At 40.7% G+C, this 21,165-nt stretch overlaps 1 protein-coding gene across 3 annotated transcripts in view; it reads right to left on the minus strand.

Annotated features, from left to right (window-relative positions):
* Positions 1 to 657: 657 nt before the first annotated feature.
* IL20RB (interleukin 20 receptor subunit beta) overlaps positions 658 to 21,165 on the minus strand; it is a 70,129-nt gene continuing 49,621 nt past the window's right edge. For all 3 annotated transcript variants that reach the window (XM_010599493.3, XM_064277280.1, XM_064277279.1), the window contains one exon: positions 658 to 4,222. In XM_010599493.3, coding sequence (XP_010597795.1) covers positions 4,115 to 4,222 — 108 coding nt within the window. In that variant the 3' untranslated portion in view covers positions 658 to 4,114. The remainder of the gene's footprint in view (positions 4,223 to 21,165) is intronic.

The following is a 21,165-nucleotide window of genomic DNA, read 5'->3' on the forward strand; positions in this document are numbered from 1 at the left end:
CTTGTATTCTAGATTTCACAGATGAAAAGGAATTTTTGGATTTTGGACTCGGAGTTGATTTAAGACTTTTGCTATGATATGATGGAGTGAATGTCATGCATTGAATTGTGTCCCCCCAAAATATCTGTCAGCTTGGATAAGTCATGATTCCCAGTATTGTATGATTGTCTACCATTTTGTCATCTGACATGACTTCCATATATGTTGTAAATCCTATCACTATGATGTAATGAGATGGATTAGTGTCAGTTACATTGATGAGATTTACAAGATTAGTGTCATGGATTGAAATGTGTCCCCCAAAATTATATGTCGACTTGGTTAGGCCGTGATTCCCAGTATTGTGTGGTTGTTCTCCATTTTGTGATTGTAATTTTATGTTAAAGAGGATTGGGGTGGGATTGTAACAGCACCCTTACCCAGGTCACATCCCTGATCCATGTAAAGGGAATTTCCCTGGGTTGTGGTCTGCACCAACTTTTATCTCTCAAGAGATAAAAAGGAAAGGGACCTCATACCACCAAAGAAGCAGTGCCAGGAGCAAAGCACATCCTTTGGACCCAGGGTCCCTGCACAGAGAAACTCCTAGTCCAGGTGAAGATTGATGTGAAGGCTGACAGAGAAAGAAAGCCTTCCCCTGGAGCTGATGCACTGAATTTGGACTTTTAGCCTACTTTACTGTGAAGAAATAAATTTCTCTTTGTTAAAGCCATTCACTTGTGGTATTTCTGTTATAGCAGCACTAGATGACTAAGACAATTAGTGTCTTAAGCCAATCTCTTTTCAGATATAAAAGAGAGAAGCAAGCAGAGAGATATGGGAATCTCGTACCACAAAGAAAATAGTGCTGGGAGCAGAGTATGTCCTTCGGACCTGAGGTTCCTGCGCAGAGAAGCTCCAAAGCCAAGGGAAGACTGATGACCCAGACCTTCCTGCAAAGCCAATAGAGAAAGATTTTTCCTGGCCTTGACGCCCTGAATTTGGACTGGTAGCCTACTAGACTATAAGAATAAATTTCTCTTTGTTAAAGACATCCATTTGTGGTATTTCTATTATAGCAGCAAAAGATGACTAAGACACTATCAAAATAAACATAATTATTTCTTTGCTTTATCTGACCGTATAAGAGAATACTTCCAAAAAGGTATACACTGCCAATACAAGGAGTATAAATGCTGAATAAAGTTTTTATATTAGACTGCATACTTCTACGAATATGTAGCCAAATTCTTTGTTCTAGAGTCACTCATAGTCTCTCATACTGTGTGGCTATGTGAGAACTCATGACAGTTTCAGTTCACTTGTTTCCATTCACTTTCATTTTCAAAAGGCTGTGACCTGTCCCCATCCCACTTTCTCTGCTCTACCTTTTCATTTTTAATAGCACTTATGAACTCCCAATATGCTACAAAATTCACTTAATAATAGTAGAAAAATTGTTACTAATTATTATTATCATCTCCCCACCCTCTTCCCTGTTGGAATGTAAGCCTCATGAAAAAAATGTAAGCCTCATGAAGGCAGGAATATTTGTTCATTAAATTTTGGCAGTTGTTTTCTGAAGACAAGGCTAAGAAAGCTGGGCTTGATTTGGGGGCCAGGGGACCTCTTCCAGGTCAAGCAATAGCAAAGGCTACAAGAGATGGGCATCTCCAATGATGAGCAAAAAGGTTTCTATGTGCTCCCAGGCACCCATCCTCTCCATTACTTTCCTTCTGCCTCTCTCTTATAAGGACACTTGTCATTGGATCTAGGGCTCATTGGATTGAGTCCTGTGGGACTCAATTACAGGCTGTGAAAAAAAGCAAACCATTAGTGCTGGATCTGGTCCCCTGGGCTTTGTAACTTATCATCTGGGAGGTTTCAAAATGCAGAGGGACGCAGGGAGCTGTATTTTGTGACTAGGGTGACCACACTCCTGGTTTCCCCAGAACAGTCCCAGTTTAGAGCTATCATCCTGTCATAATTATTAATAATGCCCCTTTCACTTTTAAAAGTGTCCCAGTTTAAAGGACTGGGTGATACGGTTAAATTGATTGGAGGGGAAGAGAGGAGGTCTGGAAAGTCAGGATATAATTGCTCTAGGAGAGAGCTGATAAGCAGCTACTGAGGAGGTAGCACCTCTAATATTTGGGCTCCAGAAATGCATGTTGGGTACATGAACAGACAGTTGAATAATTGAGAGAAATTTTTATGTGCTATATGCCAGCCAGAATGGATGGGCACTGGGACCAAGTGTAATAGAGACCCAATGGGAGGAGAGCCAGGGGTCATTTCTGGGTTCTATGCCTGAGCAGTGTTTCCAGGGTGGAGAGGTAGGGAAGAAGGAAGAGGGAGAGTAATGGAGGGCATATGGTTTTTGTTTTTGCAAACCGAAAATATATATACAGTTTAGAAAAAAAATACAGTCTTCATAAAAAAGTTAAACAACACAGAAGCATACAAAATGGTGCAAAGTAAAAGATCTTCAGCAATGTGCCCACTGGAGAGAGCCCCATCCTCTGTCTGCTTGAAGCCCCACCAAGTGGAGATGGCATTGCAAGCAGTTAGATTATCCCCACTGCTGGGTTGGCTGGAAAGGGCCCCAAAGAGACAGACCAGCTCAAAGGCTTCAGAGCTGGGAGGAGGTGGGGCTAAGAAGGGAGGCAGAGGTCATGCCCACCAATCCCTTTACTCCTCAAGAAACTTCCTCCCTCTGCACCTTCCCTAACCTGGCTGTTTTCCTCACCTGATGGGAGAGGTGGGTGAATAGAGGCTTTTAGAGGTGGGTTCTGAGTTTACAGGCTGGAAGATAAAATGGACACCCTGAGTGAGCTGTCTTAAGGGAAAAAGTGTCCCAAAGGCATTTCCTATGGAGTGAGGCTCCCAGGAGAGATTCAGCAGCACCCTGACCAGGTGAGGATTTGGTCACTGCCTCAGTCAGGGGTTCTCATACAGACAGAGGCTACCCTCCAAACGCAGGCAGCCCCCAGCTGTGGAGTCCCAAGGACTCCAAGGAGAGGACTGTTACCACTCCTCCCCTGCTTGGGGTCATTCCAACTCCTCCTGACCACAGATGTCCTCCAGGGGCCTCTCTGGTTAACGTATAACACAAACCCTAAAGACCACTTTCTGGCAGGAAACAAAAAGATTACCAAGGGTGACCTCATTCCATTTTTTATTCTGCATGTTAACAATTCTACATGGGAAAGGAACACAGAAAGCATCACACTTATAATTGGCATCATTTCATATTCTCATCTCATGACACACAGACATTTTACCTGCTGCCCTCAGTGTGTACACACTATTTACACTTTATAATATTTCTTGTACCCATAGTATTCGGGCATGTCTTATTTTCAGTGGAGTGTGGGCCCCCTCCAGGTCATGTACTATACAGTTTGTTGAACCAGTAACCTCTGCACAGGCACTTGACTTGAAGTGAAATCAACATCAACACCATCCTTCCTTTCCTCTTCAATGTTTCCTTGGGACAGTGGGATATCCAAGCCAACTGGTGTGTAGACTTTGATAAAAACCAACACATTGCCATCGAGTGGATCCTGTCTCACAGCAACCCTATAAGACAGAGTAGAACTGCCCCATAGGTTTTCCAAGGAGCAACTGGTGGACTCCAACTGCCGACCTTTTTGGTTAGCAGCCAAGCTCTTAACCAGGTAGTTCTTGTTAAATATTTATATCCCAGAAAAGTTGAACTAATCCTAACAGTTTCCCTACAATCCTACATGTGCTAGATTTATATATGTTTTATTTATATTTATTTTAAATATATAAATGTATTATTTATTTATTTAACAGATATGTAATTCATCCCCCATTTTACAGATAAGAAAACTGAGGACCAGAAAGATTAGGTCACTTTCCCCAGGGTTACTCAGCTAGTGAATGGCAGACCCAGGTCTAGCGGGCACATCTCCTCACCCTCAATCAGTGCTCTGTCCATCAAACCACTCTGCCTCAGATAGTTGGATCTAGAGATGGACAGGGCTGGCTCTTCTTTCTTCTGTTGCCTCTTGTCCATGAAGGAAAATAGAAATGTAGCCTTTCTCCTCATGGGTCCTGTGTTGTGCAGACCAGGTTCTCAGCTTCAACTGGGCCTTCCCCAAGCCTATTAGATCCAAGCCCTGAGGAACTCCTCAGAAGACAGCACAGACATGGCACAGGGTTCTACCTCTTCCCTTCTGCAGCTGATTAACTTCTGGGGTGAATTGGTGATTTTCTGAAAAATAATTTTCATGAATATTCATTAGATGCTGGTAGCAGTAGTAAAAAAAAAAAAAAATCACAACTATTTGATTAACTTTCAAGAAGTAAAAAAAGTCCAAAGACAATTCCAACCCCTAGATCATGGACTTCTGACATTTGTTGAGATTATTACCCAGTTCACTACCCAGCAGTTCCCTGGAGACCCTGTTTGGTCAGTATTCCCCTCTCTGGGACCATACCCACCAAAAGCCAAAAATACAATTCTTATAAAAAAAAAAAAATCTAAACTCCTTCCACAGGGAGCTCCGAAAACAATGCCCCGGTCTGAGATGCTCTATGTAAAGTACCTAGCACAGTCCCCATCCAGACAGTGTGCTCCTTAAGTCAGAATTCCTTCCTTACTCATATTTCATCTTCTCCCAGAGGCCCCAGTACATTGCTTTAATGTTGTAAACATGTAGACATCAACTTTTCAGAGGGACTCTCCCACCCATTGCTAGCATGCTCATCTCCACCAAGATGCTCTAGGTGTTCTACAGTAGTCTCCTATGTCTTTTTCTGTCATCATTCCAAAGAGTAGCACATGGGCATAGACAAATTGGCATGATTTCCCTCCACGGCAGTGCCCCAGGAGACATCAGCTTCATTAAGCCAGTCATCTTGATCCTTGTCCATTAAGAGGCAGTTGCAGGGGCTGACTTAGTGTTCATGGGCAATATCAACATGAAAAAACAACACAGCCATGGATGAGCAAGGCTCACTGAGTGGGGATGTTAGTATGAAGCCAACTACAGTTCACTGCTGCTGGTCCAGGCAGAGTCTCAGGTCACTGACTACCTAAATCTGAACAGGTTATACCTGAATATTTTCTAAATTCTAGAGCTATGTTGTCCAATAGAAACATAATATGAACCACATATGCAACTTTAAATTTTCTAATAACTACATTTAAGAAATAATTTTAAAGGTGAAATGAATTTAATAATATACTTTATTTAACACAATATATCCATAATGTTTTCATTTCAAGGTGCACTTAATATAAAAATATTAATAAGATATTTTACATTGCTTTTTATTTTTTTAATTGAATCTTTGAAGTCTGTTGTGTATTTTACAATTAAAAAGCACATCTCAGTTTGGACTAACCACATTTCAAATGCTTAATAGTCACTTAATAGTGGCTCCTGTATTGGACAGTGCATTTCTGGAGCATTAAAGTGAAGCAAACAGCGGAGTCTCAGAATTTCAAAGGCAAAAAACTGTTGTCTGACTTTTGAACAAATTTTCGAACAAGGCTCAACTGATTTTTTTTTTTAATTGAACTTTAGATGAAGGTTTACAGAACAAGCTAGTTTCTCATCAGACAGTACACACACTGTTGTATGACATTCTCCCTTCTCAACCCTGGGTTCCCTATTACCAGATTTCCTGTTCCCTCCTGACTCCCAGTCCCTGCCCCAGCACTGGTGTACCCCTTTAGTCTTGTTTTGTTCCATGGGCCTGTTCAATCTTTGGCTGAAGAGTGAACCTCAGAAGTGACCTCATTACGGAGCTGAAAGGGTGTCTGGGGGCCATACTCTCAGGGTTTCTCCAGTCTCTGTCACGCCATCAAGTCTGGTCTTTCCTTTTGAGTTAGAATTTTGTTCTACATTTTTCTCTAGCTCTGTCTGGGACCCTCTACTGTGATCCCTGTCAGAGCAGTCAGTGGTGGTAGCTGGGCACCATCTAGTTGTACTGGACTCAGTCTGGTGGAGGCCGTGGTAGATGTGGTCCATTAGTCCTTTGGACTAATCTTTCCCTTGTGTCTTTAGTTTTCTTCATTCTTCCTTGCTCCCAAAGGGGTGAGACCAGTGGAGTATCCTAGACGGCCACTCAAAGACTTTTAAGGCCCCAGATGCTACTTACCAAAGTAGAACGTAGAACATTTTCTTTATATACTCTGTTATGCCAATTGAGCTAGATGTTACCTGAGACCATGGTCCCCAAGGCCCCGGCCCAGCAATTTGGTCCCTCAGGGAGTTTGGATGAGTCTGTGGAGCCTCCGTGGCCATGCCTTGTACAGGTTGTGCTGGCTTCCCCAGTATTGTGTACTGTCTTACCTTTCACCAAAGTTACTGCTTATCTTTTGTCTATTAAGTGTTTTTCCATCCCCTCCCCTCGTAATAATCAAATATTATTTCTTTTTGTATGTAAACTTTTTCATGAGTTTTTACAGTAGTGGTCTCATGCAATATTTGTCCTTTTGTGATTGACTGATTTCACTCAGCATAATGTCCTCCAGATGGATCCATATTATGAGACGCTTCACAGATCCATTGTTGTTTTTTATGGTTGAGTTTATTGCTGTCATTTGTAGTGCTTTGTGTGTGTCTGCGTGTGTGTGTGTGTGTGTGTGTTGCTAAAGTTTTCTTTGTTCCTCTTTCTCTCCTGTGCTGAGTTCCTTTTGTTTGTGGATTTCTTTTTCGTTTCTTTCATTTTTGTAGATTTTTTTTTCATTGAGAATTTATGTTTTTCTTCCTTATTTTGATCAGTAGGTTTATTAACTTCCTTTGTGCTTAACTTGAAATTTACCTTTGTCTTCCTAGGTAATATGTTCCTTTTATTACTTGGTATTGCCTTGCCTTCCTCTCCATTAGAAGTTCTATACCTGTTTATTCTCTCTTTTATTGTTCTAGCATTGTTGTCGTTTACAGATTAACCTCTCTGGTTCCCTGTTGCAATTGTTTTGGTTTTGGATAGTCCTTGAGAGCTCATATCCTAGGTTGGTATCTGGCTGGTACAATCTTGCATCCTAGATTCAGGCTGTGGTCTGATGTTGTTTGCTCTCAGACTGAAGGACTCCCTTTAATAATTCTTGTAAATTTGGTTTGGTTTTTACATATTCCCTTAATTTCTGTTTATCTGGAAATGTCCTAATTTCACCATCATATTTGAATGAAAGTTTTGCAGGATATATTATTCTTGGTTGGCAATTTTTTTCTTTCAAGGTTTTATAGATGTCATCCCATTGCTTTCCTGCCTGCATTGTTTCTTTGGACTAATTAGAGCTTAGTCTTATTGTTTCTCCTCTGTATGTGACTTTTTGTTTTTCTCAAGCAGCTCAAGGGATTTTTTCTTTGTCTTTGGTTTTAGCAAGTGTGATTATCATATGCCTTGGTGTTTTTCTTTTGGGGTCTATCCTATATGGGGTTCATTGAACTTCCTGGATGGTCAGCTTTTCATTATTCATGATATTAGGGAAGTTTTCTGTCAGCAATTTTTCAGTGATCCTCTCTGTGTTTTCTGTTTTCTCTCCCTGTTCTGGAACTCTGATCACTTGCAAATTTTTGCTTTTGATTGTATCTCATGTAATTCTCAGGGCTTCTTCATTTTTCTTCGTTCTTTTTCTGATTTTCCCTCCAACAGAGTTGTATCCAAGTGTTTGTCTTCAATTTTGCTGATTCTGTCTTTCATCATTTCAAACCTACTCCTCAGCCCTTCTATGACACTGTCCATTTCTGAAACCTTGTTGTTTATCTTTTGAATTTGTAATTGTTGTTTTTGTAAAATTTCTAGTTGTGAATTTATTTTTGGCATTTTGTTCCTGTATTTTATTTATTTATTTATTTTTTGGTCTATATTTTCCACGAATTTGTCTGCCTTTTCCAAAAGTTTGTCTATTTTTTCCTCATTTTTGTCTGCTTTTTGCTTCAACTCTTGGATTGCTCAGAATATTAAAGAATTGAATTCCCTGTCAGGTAGTTCTGGTTCCTTTTCTTCTACTGGAAAGTCATCTGGTGTTTTATTTTGGATCCCTACTGGACCCGTTCTGTCCTGTTTTTTTATGTTTTGATATTGTCTGCTGTCTTCAGGACATTCGGTAGTTATTTTCTTCATTTCTCGACTGTAGATTTGTTTCATCCTGCTTTTTTGTTTTATTTGGTTATGTCTAAGCGGGTGGGCTGTGCGCTCTTTGTTGTTTCCTTGTCTGTAGTCACTATAGTTTTCACCTCCTTGTCAATGGGCACAGCCAGTTATTCAGCTATGGTGCAGCAGGGAAGGTCCAGCTGAAGGGGAGGGGCTGGGATGGGTTGTTTATGGCACATACTAGGGCTGACAGGGTGGGCCAGGAATCAGCATTGGGCTGGTTCCAGTAGGCCATACCTGTGCTGCTCGGAGGAGTGATGTTCAGTGCATGGTACAGGTAGGCAGGAAAGAGGGGGGAAGTTGTGATGTGTGGAGCTAATGGGGCATGGGAAAGAGGAGAGAGGGGAGAGAAAAACAGGAGCAAAAAACAAACAAGCAACCAAAGAGAAAAAAAAGAGTGCTAAGAGAGCTTGCCACTGGAGTGGAGAGATGAGAAACTGAGAAATGGAGAAAAGCAAAAAGTAAAGAAAAAGGGAAAAAGAAAGAAAAAAAGTAACTAGATGAAAATTTGGAAAAGAAAAGGAAAGTCCCCAGGAGTCCCGGACTCCCACCAGTGGGGCTGCTAAGACCAGGGAAGTGGTTCCCAGGCTGCACACTATAGCCTGGCTAGAAGGGGTATAGCTGTCATACAGCACCAGGTATTCAGGAGACAGGAAAAGGAGATAAGTGTAGAGAGACAAGGACTGAGAAATGAAGACAGACGGAAAGGGAAAAAGAGAAAGAAAAGGAAAAAAAAAAGAAAGAAAGAAGAAAAGGAAAAAAAAAAGAAAGAAATGCCCCCGGGGATCACACCTATGCAGCTGTGCATATTGAGGCAGTGGCTCCTAAGCCATGCAGTGCAGCCCGGTTAGAAGGGGCTCCCAAGCTGCAAACAGAAAAATAGAACAAACAAACAAAACAGAACAAAGCAAAGCAAGGGGAAAAAAAGCCCCAGGTATCCCACCAGCATGGTGTCACAGGCCAGGGGAGTGATTCCCCAGTTGAGCGTGGCTTCACAGCCTTTCAAGAAGAAGCAAATATGGCACACGGAGCCAGGTGTTCCAGAGAAAGGAGGGGGAGGAAGTAGGAGGCACAGAAGAAATCAAAAGAGATGAAGCAGTACCATCTCAGGGGCCCAACCAGTGTCGGCAGGGCGAATCCAAGCAGCCCGAGGTCAAAGCAGTTGCCTCCTGGCCAAGAGACTGTGGCTAGCTGGCAGGAAGTAGAGGAGGCCGAAGGGGTGGGGGAAGAAGGGATGGGGCTAGGAAAGCATATATCACTTGTTACCGGCTAGGGCAAATCCAAACAGGATGCTGTACTTCCTAGCTGGCTGAGCCAGCACAGCCAGCCAGAAGCTTGGAGGTAGAGCAGCAGAGAGAGAATGTGGGGTGCGAAAGCATGTATTGCTGGTTACTGGGTGCTCTGTCTCCTGCTGGGAGTTCCACAAAGCTGCTGTCCGGTGCTCCCTGTCTGCCGATCCTGACCTGAGTCCAAGATGGCAGATCCGTGCTGAGTTAGCTGATGGGGCCCTCCCCACGTATCTCTCCTCGCTCTTCATCTTCTGTCAATTTCTTATTCCATTTGGTGCTTGGCTGAGTTCTCTGTCTCTTCATTTGGCACTTCAGGTTCCAGGAATGACGTTCGTCTGTGTTTTACGTAGTTTTTCGGGTCTTTGTTGCAGAGGGATGGCGTGGTGCTTCTGGTTTATGCTGCCATGTTGGCCAGGAGCCCCTCAGCTGATTTTTTTTTACATATTTGAATTAGCTTTTAACATTAAAAGCTCAGAGATTTCTCATTTAAAAACTTCTAAATTTATGGGTGCGCTTCTGAAATGGGAATATTTGGGAGCACTGGCTTACATTCTACTTAACATCATGCAACTGGGGCTGAGATACAATGGCCTTCTTTAGATGGGACATTTTTGCCAGAATCCCACCTCTCCTCCCTATTGAATTACATTCTTTGCACTACACACTCATTGCAGGAGGGAGGAGATAGCTGCCTGCCCCCCAGAGACATCTTCACTCAAAAAACCCACTTTCTGTGAAGAACACAAGGTCATACTTGGGATGGTGCATTGAAAAATAACTTAGGACCACCTTTATGCTTGCAGTCTATTTTACAGTGGAATATGGCAAGAAGCAAGAAGAGATAGAACAAAATGAGTAACAGAAAGGAAGAAACAGTTCTGGATGAAAGTCAAGGAAGAGAAATTATATTTTAAAATGGGGAATATACACTGAGCACTATTAATATAATTTTTCTTATATACACACACATATTAAAAAACAAAAAACTGTCATCAAGTTGATTCTGACTCACAGTGACCCTATAGGACAGAGTAGAACTGCCCCACAGGGTTTCCAAGGAGCAGCTGGTGGAATTGAACTGCCAACTGTTTGGTTAGCAGCCAAGCTCTTAACAACTGCACCACCAGGGCTTCCACACAAATATATGTACTTATGTAGCACTCTGCTTCCATAAAGATTACAGCCTTAGGGAGGGAGGGAGAGGGGTATTCACTAATTAGATTGTAGGTAAGTTTTATTTTAGGTGAAGGGAAAGAAAATACACAATACAGGAGAGGTCAACACAACTAGTCTAAACCAAAAGCAAAGAAGTTTCCTGAATAAACTGAATGCTTGAAAGGCCAGCATAGCAGGGGCAGGGGGTTGAGGACCATGATTTCAGGGGACATCTAGTCAATTGGCATAATAAAATCTATTAAGAAAACATTCTGTGTCTCACTTTGAAGAGTGGTGTCTGGGGTCTTAAACACTAGCAAGCGGCCATCTAAGATGCATCAATTGGTCTCAACCCACCTGGAACAAGGAAGAATGAAGAACACCAAAGACACAAGGTAATTACAAGCCCAAGAGACAGAAAGGACCACATAAACCAGAGACTACATCAGCCTGAGACTAGAAGAACTAGATGGTGCCCAACCACAACTGATGACTGCCCTGACAGGGAACTCAACAGAGAAACCTGAGGCAGCAGGAAAGCAGTGGGATGCAGACCCCAAATTCTCATAAAAATACCTGACTTAATGGTCAGACTGGGACTGGAGGGACCCCAGAGGCCATGGTCCCCAGACCTTCTGTTAGCCCAGGACAGGAACCATTCCCAAAGCCAACTCTTCAGACAAGGAATGGGCTGGAATAGGGGATGGAAAATGATACTGGTGAAGAACGAGCTTCTTGGATCAAGGGGACACATGAGACTATGTTGGCATCTCCTGTCTGGAGGGGGGATGAGAGGGCAGAGGGGGCCAGAAGCTGCCTGAATGGACACGAGTAGTGAGAGTGGAGGGAAAAACTGTGCTGTCTCACTGGAGGGAGAGCAGTTAGGAATGTACGGCAAGATGTATGTAAATTTTTGTATGAGAGACTGATTTGATTTGTAAACTTTCACTTAAAGCACAATAAAAATTAATTTAAAAAAAGAGAGAGATTGACTCAAGGTACACCCTACACTAATTCTGCCTCATCAACATAACAAAGATAACTCATTCACAAATGGGATTTAACCACAAGCGTAGAAGTTTTTTGTAGAAGTTAGGATTTACAACACACATTTTTGAGGGACACAATTCAATCCATAACAGTGGCACATTATACAATAAGTCCTTGACATTCATAAGGGATAGGTAGGTCTCAAGACTTAGAAAAAATACAGACATTAACCTGCTATATCACCATTTTTTAAAATAATATGGTTAAACCTTTCTTAAAAGTCTATTCTAAGTCAAACTCTTTTTCATAGCCAACTATGATTTCATAGACTATCTTGTAGACATAAGGGGATAATTTAATTCTGGTATCAGGATATGCTTTGAGTCCACTGAGGGATTCTCTGAATAGTTTATCTATGTAACAAAAAGCCTTGAGCTGATAGTCACTGTACACACCACTCATGGTATTCATACATACAGTGTTTCCTTCAAAGTGGTGTTCCATGGATCTTTATTATATGAATATTTCTGGAAAAGAGATAAAATTGTTTACCTCAATAATGATTCACGAATACACATCCAGTTGTCAATGTATATGAAGAGTTAAGCCATTTTTTTTCTATTTTGTTTTACATCTTTTGAAAAATTTCAAACTCAAAGAAAAGTTGAAAGACCAGTGAAATGAATATATAAACGAATTATTAACCTACAGCCATACCAGTTCCATCTCTCTCTGTAAACACACACGTACACACCTCCCTTTTATCAAACCATCTGAAATTTGGCTGAGGACATCATGCTATTTCACCCCTAAATGTTGAGGAACAGACTTTTAATTCTGATGGAATTTCTGGATTCCATGGAGGTTGAGGTACCCACCCAAGCTATCTCCCTGAGATGATCTTTAAACCTTGAGGCTAGAGACTACTGGCCACCTTTAAGTGAAACAGTAGTCTGGCCTTGGGCATTGTGTGCTTTTATAGAATTATTAATGTGCAGTTAGTTTCGACAGATACTCCAGAGGTCAGACTAGAAAATCTGTCTTAGGGTCAATCAGTAATTACTTTAATTGTTCTTCATGACAATGCTGTATGAAATCCTTCTTGACCAAAAATTGTTTTATCAGTTCTATTCCAGTCCCCTTTCTGTAGCAATGTCAATAAGATGGGATATAAGAATCTCTGGAAATTCTTTTTTCTTTTGAATAGTTTTGATTCGTTAGTTGAAATATCATCCTGATTTGCAAACCATATATTAAATAAACTTCAACCAGCCTCTATTATAGGCTTAATATGATTTTTGTTTTAACAATTCTTCATTATGCCTCTCCCTATTATAAGGACAAGGACCCTGGTGTGCAAGGGGTTTGCAATTAGCTGCTAACATAAAGGATGTTATCCTCAGAAGAAAGGCCTGATGAACTACTCCCGTAGAAATAACAACCAAGAAAACCCTATGGAGCAGTTCTGCTCTGTAACACTTGGGGTCACCACGAGAAAGGGACTGATGGGACAACAGCCAACAACACAACGTTATCACCATTACCACACTTAAAAAATTAACACAACTTGACCAAGGCAAAGTCATAGAAGCTTTCTAGACACATCCAAATATCTTGCAGGACCGAGTTACTGTGGCTGAGGGCTGGGGACCATAGCCTTGGGGGGACATCTAGGTCAGTTGGCATAACATAGTTCTACATCCTGTTTTGGTGAGTAGTGTCTGGGGTCTTTAAAGCTTGTGAGCAGACATCTAAGATGTATCTATTGGTCCCATCCCATCCAGAGCAAAGGAGCATTAAGAAAATCAAAGACACAAAGAAAATATTAGTCCAAAGGACTAATGGACCACATGAACAACAGCCTGAGCCCAGACGAACTAGATGGAGCCCAGGTACTACCAATGAATGCTCTGACAGGATCACGATAGAGGGTGCTGGACAGCATAGGAGAAAAATGTAGAACAAAATTCAAAGTCACAAAAAAAGACCAGACTTACTGGTCTGACAGACTGGAGGAACCCCCAAGACTACGGCCTCAGACATCCCACTAACTCAGAAGTGAAGCCACTCCCAAAGTCCACCTTTCAGCCAAAGATTAGACAGACCTATAAAACTATAACACACATGAGGAATGTGCTTCTTAGTTCAAGATGAGAGGGCAGGAAGTGAAAGGAAAACTGGAAAAATTGACATGGAGGACCCAGGGTGGAATGGGAAAGGGGGATAGTGTTGACACATTGTGGGGATTGCAACCAATGTCATGAAACAATTTGTGTATTAATTTGTGAATGAGAAACTAATCTGCTCTGTAAACTTTCACTTAAAGCACAATAAAATTAAAAAAAAAAAAAAAAAGATTACAGCCTTGAAAACCTTATGGGGCAATTCTATTCTGCCTTACAGGGTCGCTATGAGTCAGAATCAACTCTACTGCAACAGGTGTATACATACACACACACACATATATATATACATACACACACATATATATACACACGTGTGTGTGTATATGCCTGTTGCAGTGGAGTTGATTCTGACTCAATAGCAACCCTATAGGGCAGAATAGAATTGCCCCATATGGTTTCCAAGGCTATAATCTTTATGGAAGCAGACTACCACATCTTTCTCCTGCAGAATGGCTGGCTGGTGGATTCCAACCAATGACCTTTTGGTTTGCAACTAAGTGCTTTAACCGGTGTGCCACCAGTGCTCCACATATATATAATTGTTGTTGTTTTTGGGTGTGATCCAGGCCATTCCGACTCATCGTGACTCTATGTACAGCAGAATAAAATGCTGCCCAGTCCTGCACCATCCTCACAATCTTTGCTATATTGGAGCCCATTGTTTCAGCCACTGTCAATCCATCTTGTAACGCATCTTTCTCTTTATCACTGACCCTCTACTTTACCAAGCATGATGTCCTTCTCCAGGGACTGATCCCTCCTGAAAACATGTCCAAAGTACCTGAGACAAAGTCTCACCACCCTTGCTTCTAAGGAGCGTTCTGGCTGTACTTCTCCCAAGATAGATTCGTTAGTTCTGGAATTCCATGGTATATGCAATATTCTTCGCCACCACCATAATTCAGATGCATCAATTCTTCTTCAGTCTTCTTTATTCATTGCCCAGCTTTCACATGCATATGAGGGGATTGAAAAGACCATGGCTTGGATCAGGTGCACCCTAGTCCTTAAAGTGACATTTTTGCTTTTTAACACTTTAAAAAGGTCTTTTGCAGCAGCTTTGCCCAATGCAATATGTCACCTGATTTCTTGGCTGCTGCTTCCATGGGTGTTGATTGTGGATACAAGTAAAATGAAATCCTTGACAATTTCAGGATTTTCTCCGTTTATCACTGTGTGGCTTATTGGTCCAGTTGTGAGGATTTTTGTTTTGTTTATGTCGATGTGTAATCCATAACGAAGGCTGTAGCCTTTGAACTTTATTAGCAAGTGCTTCAAGTCCTCTTCACTTGCAGCAAGCAAGGTTCTGTCATCCGCGAATCAAAAGTTGGCATCTGTCTCCAATCCAGACGCTGTATTTTTCTTCATGTACTCCAGCTTCTTGGATTATTTGCTCCACATACAGATTGAATAAGTATGTGAAAGGATACAACCCCGATGCACATCTTTCTTGATTTTAAACCATGCAGTACGCCCTTGCTCTGTTCTTGGTCTATGCACAGGTTCTGCATGAGCACAATTAAATGTTCTGGAATTTCCATTCTTCTCATAGTATCCATAATTTGTAATGATCCACACAGGCGAATGCTTTTGCATAGTCAATACAACACAAATAAACATCTTTCTGGTATTCTCTGCTTTGTGCTATAATTCATCTGACATCAGCAATGACATCCCTCATTCCACATCTTCTGAATTCAGCTTGAATTTCTAGCAGTTTCTTGTCAATGTACTGCTCCAATCACATCTGAATTATCTTCAGCAAAATTTTACTTGTGTGTGATATTAATGATATTAATTCGATAATTTCCACACTCTGCTGGATCACCTTTCTTTGAAATGGGCAGATATGGCACTCTTCCGGTTGGTTGGCCAGGTAGCTGTCTTCCAAATTTCCTGGCGTAGATGAGTGAGCTCTTCCAGCGTTGCATTCGTTTGTTGAAACACTCAGTTGGTATTCCATCAATTCCTGGGGACTTGTTTTTCACCAATGCCTTCAGTGCAGCTTGGACTTCTTCCTTCAGAAGAAGGAAGTCAGTTCTTGATCATATGCTAACTCCTGAAGTGGTTGAACTTCGACCAACTCTTCTTTGTATAGTGACTCTGTGTATTACTTCCATCTTCTTTTGATGCTTCCTGCACTGTTCAATACTTTGCCCACGGAATCCTTCAATATTGCAACTTAAGGCTTGAATTTTTCTTCATTTCTTTCAGATTGAAAAATGTCAAGCATGTTCTTCCCTTTTGGTTTCCTAACTCCAGGTCTTTGCACATTGCATTATAAAACTTTACTTTGTCTTTTCAAGCTACCCTTTGAAATCTTCTGTTCAGCTCTTTTACTTCATCATTTTTTCCATTCACTTTAGCTACTCTACATTCAAGACTGAGTTTCAGAGTGTCTTCTGACATCTATTTTGGTCTTTTCTTTCCTTCCTGTCTTTTTAATGACTTTTTGCTTTCTTAATGTATGATGTCCTTGATGTCATCCCACAATTCATCTGGTCTTTAGTGCTCAATGTCTCAAATCTATTCTGGAGGTGGTCTCTAAATTCAGGTGGGATATACTCAAAGTAATATTTTGGCCCTCACGGACTTGCTTTAATTTTCTTCAGCTTCAACTTGAAGTTGCACATGAGTAATTGATGGTCTGTTTCTCAGTCGGCCCTTAGCCTTGTTCTGACTGATGATATTGAGCCTCTCCACCAACTCTTTCCACAGATGTAGTTGATTTGATTTCTGTATTTCATTCGACAAGGTCCACGTATATAGTTGCCATTTATATTGTTGAAAAAGGTATTTGCAAAGAAGAAGTCATTGGTCTTGCAAAATTCTATCATGTGATCTCTGGTGTCATTTCTATCACCAAGGTCATATTTTCCAACTACCAATCCTTCTTTGCTTCCAACTTTTGATTTACAATCCCCAGTAATTATCACTGCACCTTGATTGAATGTTTGATCCATTTCAGACTGCATAAGTTGGTAAAAATCTTTAATTCCTTTATCTTTAACATTGAACAATATATATACATATATATTGTTTTCATTTACTACATACTTGGTGATAAAATCTTAAATGGAATGAAATTCTTAATGGTATATTTCAGAGTGCACCCATCACTGACTGTGAAATTGTAGATGTAGACACATGAAATGTCTAATCCATACGGATAAATTCAACACTTACAAATGCAATAGGGCTTTATGAAAAATTGTCAAGGATTTCCATTTAGCAATTTTCCATGGTTTAATTTGGAAAGATGCATAGATTTTGCAAGGATGACTGGAAATTGGCTTTCAATAGTTTGGAGGATTATCTGTAAGTAGTGCAAATGTTGAAGTACAGCTGGGAGTAGGGAGTAGGGAGATGGCAGTAGGGATGCACGGCTCCAGAAAGTGCTTGGGATTTAACGGGCACTAGTTTTTTTTTTTTTTCAGTGTCCTGGTTTTTTAGTGATTTGCTAATAGGCAGTAGAAACCTGTACATAGATCAAGAGGCTGTTTTTCAGACAGAACAAGGGGATACTGCATGGCTTAAAGTCAGGAAAGGTGTGTGTCAGGGTTGTATCATTTCACCATACTTATTCAAACTGTATGCTGAGCAAATAATCCAAGAAGATTGACTATATGAAGAAGAATGGGGCATCGGGATTGCAGGAAGATTCATTGTCAACCTGTGATATGCAGATAACACAATCTTGCTTGCTGAAAGTGAAGAGGACTTGAAGCACTTGCTGATGAAGATTAAGGACTGCAGCCTTCAGTAAGGATTACACTTCAGCATAAAGAAAACAAAAGTCCTCACAACTGGACCAATAAGCAACATCATGATAAAGGAAGAAAACATTGAAGTTGTCAAGGATTTTATTTTACTTGGATCTACAATCAACACCCATGCAAGCAGCAGCCAAGAAATCAAATGACACATTGGGCAAAGCTGCTGGAAAAGACCTCTTTAAAGTGTTAAAAAGCAAATATGTCACCTTGAAAACTAAGATGCACCTGATCCAAGCAATGTTGTTTTCAATCATCTCATAGGCATGGGTAAGCTGGACAATGAATAAGGAAGACCAAAGAAGAATTCACACCTTTGAACTGTGGTGTTGGCGAAGAGTACTGAATATACTATGGACTGCCAAAAGAACAAACAAATCTGTATTGGAAGAAGAACAGCCATAATGCTCCTTAGAAGCAGGATAATAACAAAACTTCATCTCACTTACTTTGGACATTGTCATGGATTGAATTATGCCCCCCTAAAAATGTGCGTATCAATCGGACTGGGCCATGATTCCGGTATTGTGTGATTTTCCTATATGTTGTAAACCCTGCCTCTATGATGTTAATGAGGGAGGTTGGGCAGCAGTTGTGTTAGTGAGGCAGGACTCAAACTACAAGACTGGGTTGTGTATTGAGGCTATCTCCTGAGATATAAAAGAGAAAAGTGAGCTGAGAGATGGAGGGCCTCATACCACCAAGAAAGCAGTGCCAGGAGCAGAATGAGTCCTTTGGACCTGGAGTTCTTGCACAAAGAAGCTCCTAGTCTGGGGAAAGATTGATGAGAAGGCTGACAGAGAAAGAAAGCCTTCCCCTGGAGCTGACACCCTGAATTTGGACTTTTAGCCTACTTTACTGTGAAGAAATAAATTTATCTTTATTAAAGCCATCCATTTGTGGTACTTCTGTTATAGCAGCACTAGATGACTAAGACAGACATGTTATCAGAAGGGACCAGTTCCTGGAGAAGGACATTAAGCTTGGTAAAGTAGAGGGTCAGCAAAAAAGAGGAAGACCCTCGAAGAGATGGATTGACACAGTGGCTGCAACAACAGGCTCAAGCATAACAATGATCATGAGGATGGCAAAGGACTGGGCTGTGTTTCATTCTGTTGTACATAGGATCACTATGAGTCGGAATCAACTCAATGACACCTAACAACAACAACAGTGATTTGCATCTCACACAGCACTGGAGAGACAGCATAGACTCAGAATAATTGTCCACTTTTAAAATCTGGGAGCAAAAACAAAACAAAAGTTAAAAGCCTTATGGAAAAGAATGCATGTAGGAACAGACACTGCAACAATGCGGAAAGGATAGTAAAAGAGAACACAGCATGAAAAGGTAGTCAAGAGTAACAGTACCTATCTGTCATGGATGAAAGTGGAGTCAGACTAAAAATTAATGAAAAGATTCACCATGCTATCATAGAATCTCTTTATCTCTGTCCTCATGTAAGCTTGGTGGTTTTCTCCAAAAGCTATTTTTAGGGTGTGGCTCCAATGCATCAGCATTTCTAAGAGTTCTCACTATTTGAAGACTCTTCATGTGCACCTGAAATCCTATAAGGAACTCCCCTTTTACATGGTTCTTTCTTTGGCCCTTAACTGTTCTTCACTAACAAGGCACCAGGCCTTGGGAGGATGCTAGTGCCCCTGATCCTGAGACACAGCGGAGAACTCTGCAGAAGCTCTGAATGTGGGACAAGGAGAGGAAAAATGAAGATGTTAAGAATAGAATAGCCAGTGATTGGAGAGAAAACATGGACAACAGAGACAAGAGGGAAAATACCATACGAGAACAAAATTCCGTTGCTGTCAAGTCAATCCCAATTCATGGTGACCCTGTGTGCTACAGAGTAGAACTGCTCCATAGGATTTTCTTGGCTGTAATCTTAAAAGAAGCAGATCACCAGGCCTTTCTTCTGTACTACCACTAAACTAAAAAATCAAAATCATTGCCTACGATTCTGACTTGTAGTGAAGCGACAGAGTTTCCAAGAAGTGACTGGTGGATTCAATCTGCCAACCTTTTGGTTAGCAGCCAAGGTCTTAACCACTGTACAGCCAGGCTCCATAGTACCACTAGGTGGGTTCAAACCACCAGTCTTTAGGTTAGTAGTCAAATGCAAATTGTTCACACCACCTAGGGACCTACAAAGGGTAAACCCCAGATGGGGAACACTGGACTTTTCACCATGTGTGGAAAGGAAGAGATAGTGACACCCCTGAGCTAGAAATGCCTCCCTTCCATTATTATCATTTTGGATCAGTGCAGTGATTCCTCTTTTACTGCAGGGTTCCACTTCTACTTAGGGCAGAGGAGCACCTATCAGACCAGATTAAAAACTCTGACCAAAATACAAAATAAATTTGCTTAAGTCACTAGAGAGCAACCAAAAGTTGATGCTTAAAACATAGGAATGTCACTGGGTGAGTTTCCTATTTTTACAGCCCAAGCACAGGCCCCACTTGTGCCATGAGAGGTAGAAGTCTTACTGGCTTGAAGGACCAGAGGACAGAGGTTAGTGCAAACCCAGAAGTTGGAAAGTGATAGGAGAGAGCGAGAAAGGAGAATCCCCAAATTCTGCACATAAATTCTGCCCAAATCTCCATGTGACCTCTGAACTATGCAGGTGTGGGACAAACTCCAAGCAGCCCACTTAAGGTTAAAAGAACTAACAGATATCGACTGACTACTGCATGAAATATCAGAGTTTGGAATTTGTATCCATCCAAGTTAATTGCTTACTAAAACAAACGAGCAAACAAACAAAAAAATCAATATTCTTTAAAGGAGCATAACAGAATTCAAGATCTCTCCCATGTACTGATCAAAATATCCAGAACACAATCCGAAATTACCAGATATAAAAAGAATCAGGAAAATGTGATCTATACCAAAATAAAAAGTAATCAATGGAGACCAACCTTGTGATGACCTACAGGGTGAAATTTTCAAAGATTTTCAAATAGCAAACAAAGGTATAGATGAAAATTTTCTCATAATGAATGACCAAATAGAAAAATTCAGCAGTGAATATTAACTATAAAAAAGAACCAAATGGAAATTGTAGAACCGTAAAATACAATATCTGAAATCTAAAAACAAAATGCACTAAACAAAGGTATAGATGAAAATTTTCTCATAATGAATGACCAAATAGAAAAATTCAGCAGTGAATATTAACTATAAAAAAGAACCAAATGGAAATTGTAGAACCGTAAAATACAATATCTGAAATCTAAAAACAAAATGCACTAGATGTTCCTAAAAGCAGATCGGTGATAACGGAAGAATCCATGAATGAGAACAGAGGTTAACAGATATTATTCAATCTGAAGGATGGAAAGAAAAAAGTTTAAAAAAAATGAATAGAGCCTCAAGGATCTGTGGGGACGATATCAAAGGTCTAATATACCCGAAATTGGAGTCACAGAAAGCGAGAAGAGAATGGTACAGAAAAACTATTTGAAGAAATAATGACTGAAATTTTCCAAAATTTTGATGAAAAGTGTAGATTTATAGATTCAAGAAGCTCAACGAACCATAGCAGAATAAATGTAAAGAGAGCCACACCCAGGCACACAGTCAAACCGCTAAAAAAAAAAAAAAAAAAAGATAATTTGAAAGCAGCAAAAGGACAT

Source organism: Loxodonta africana, chromosome 26, assembly GCF_030014295.1.
Source record: "Loxodonta africana isolate mLoxAfr1 chromosome 26, mLoxAfr1.hap2, whole genome shotgun sequence".
Classification (NCBI taxonomy): domain Eukaryota; kingdom Metazoa; phylum Chordata; class Mammalia; order Proboscidea; family Elephantidae; genus Loxodonta; species Loxodonta africana.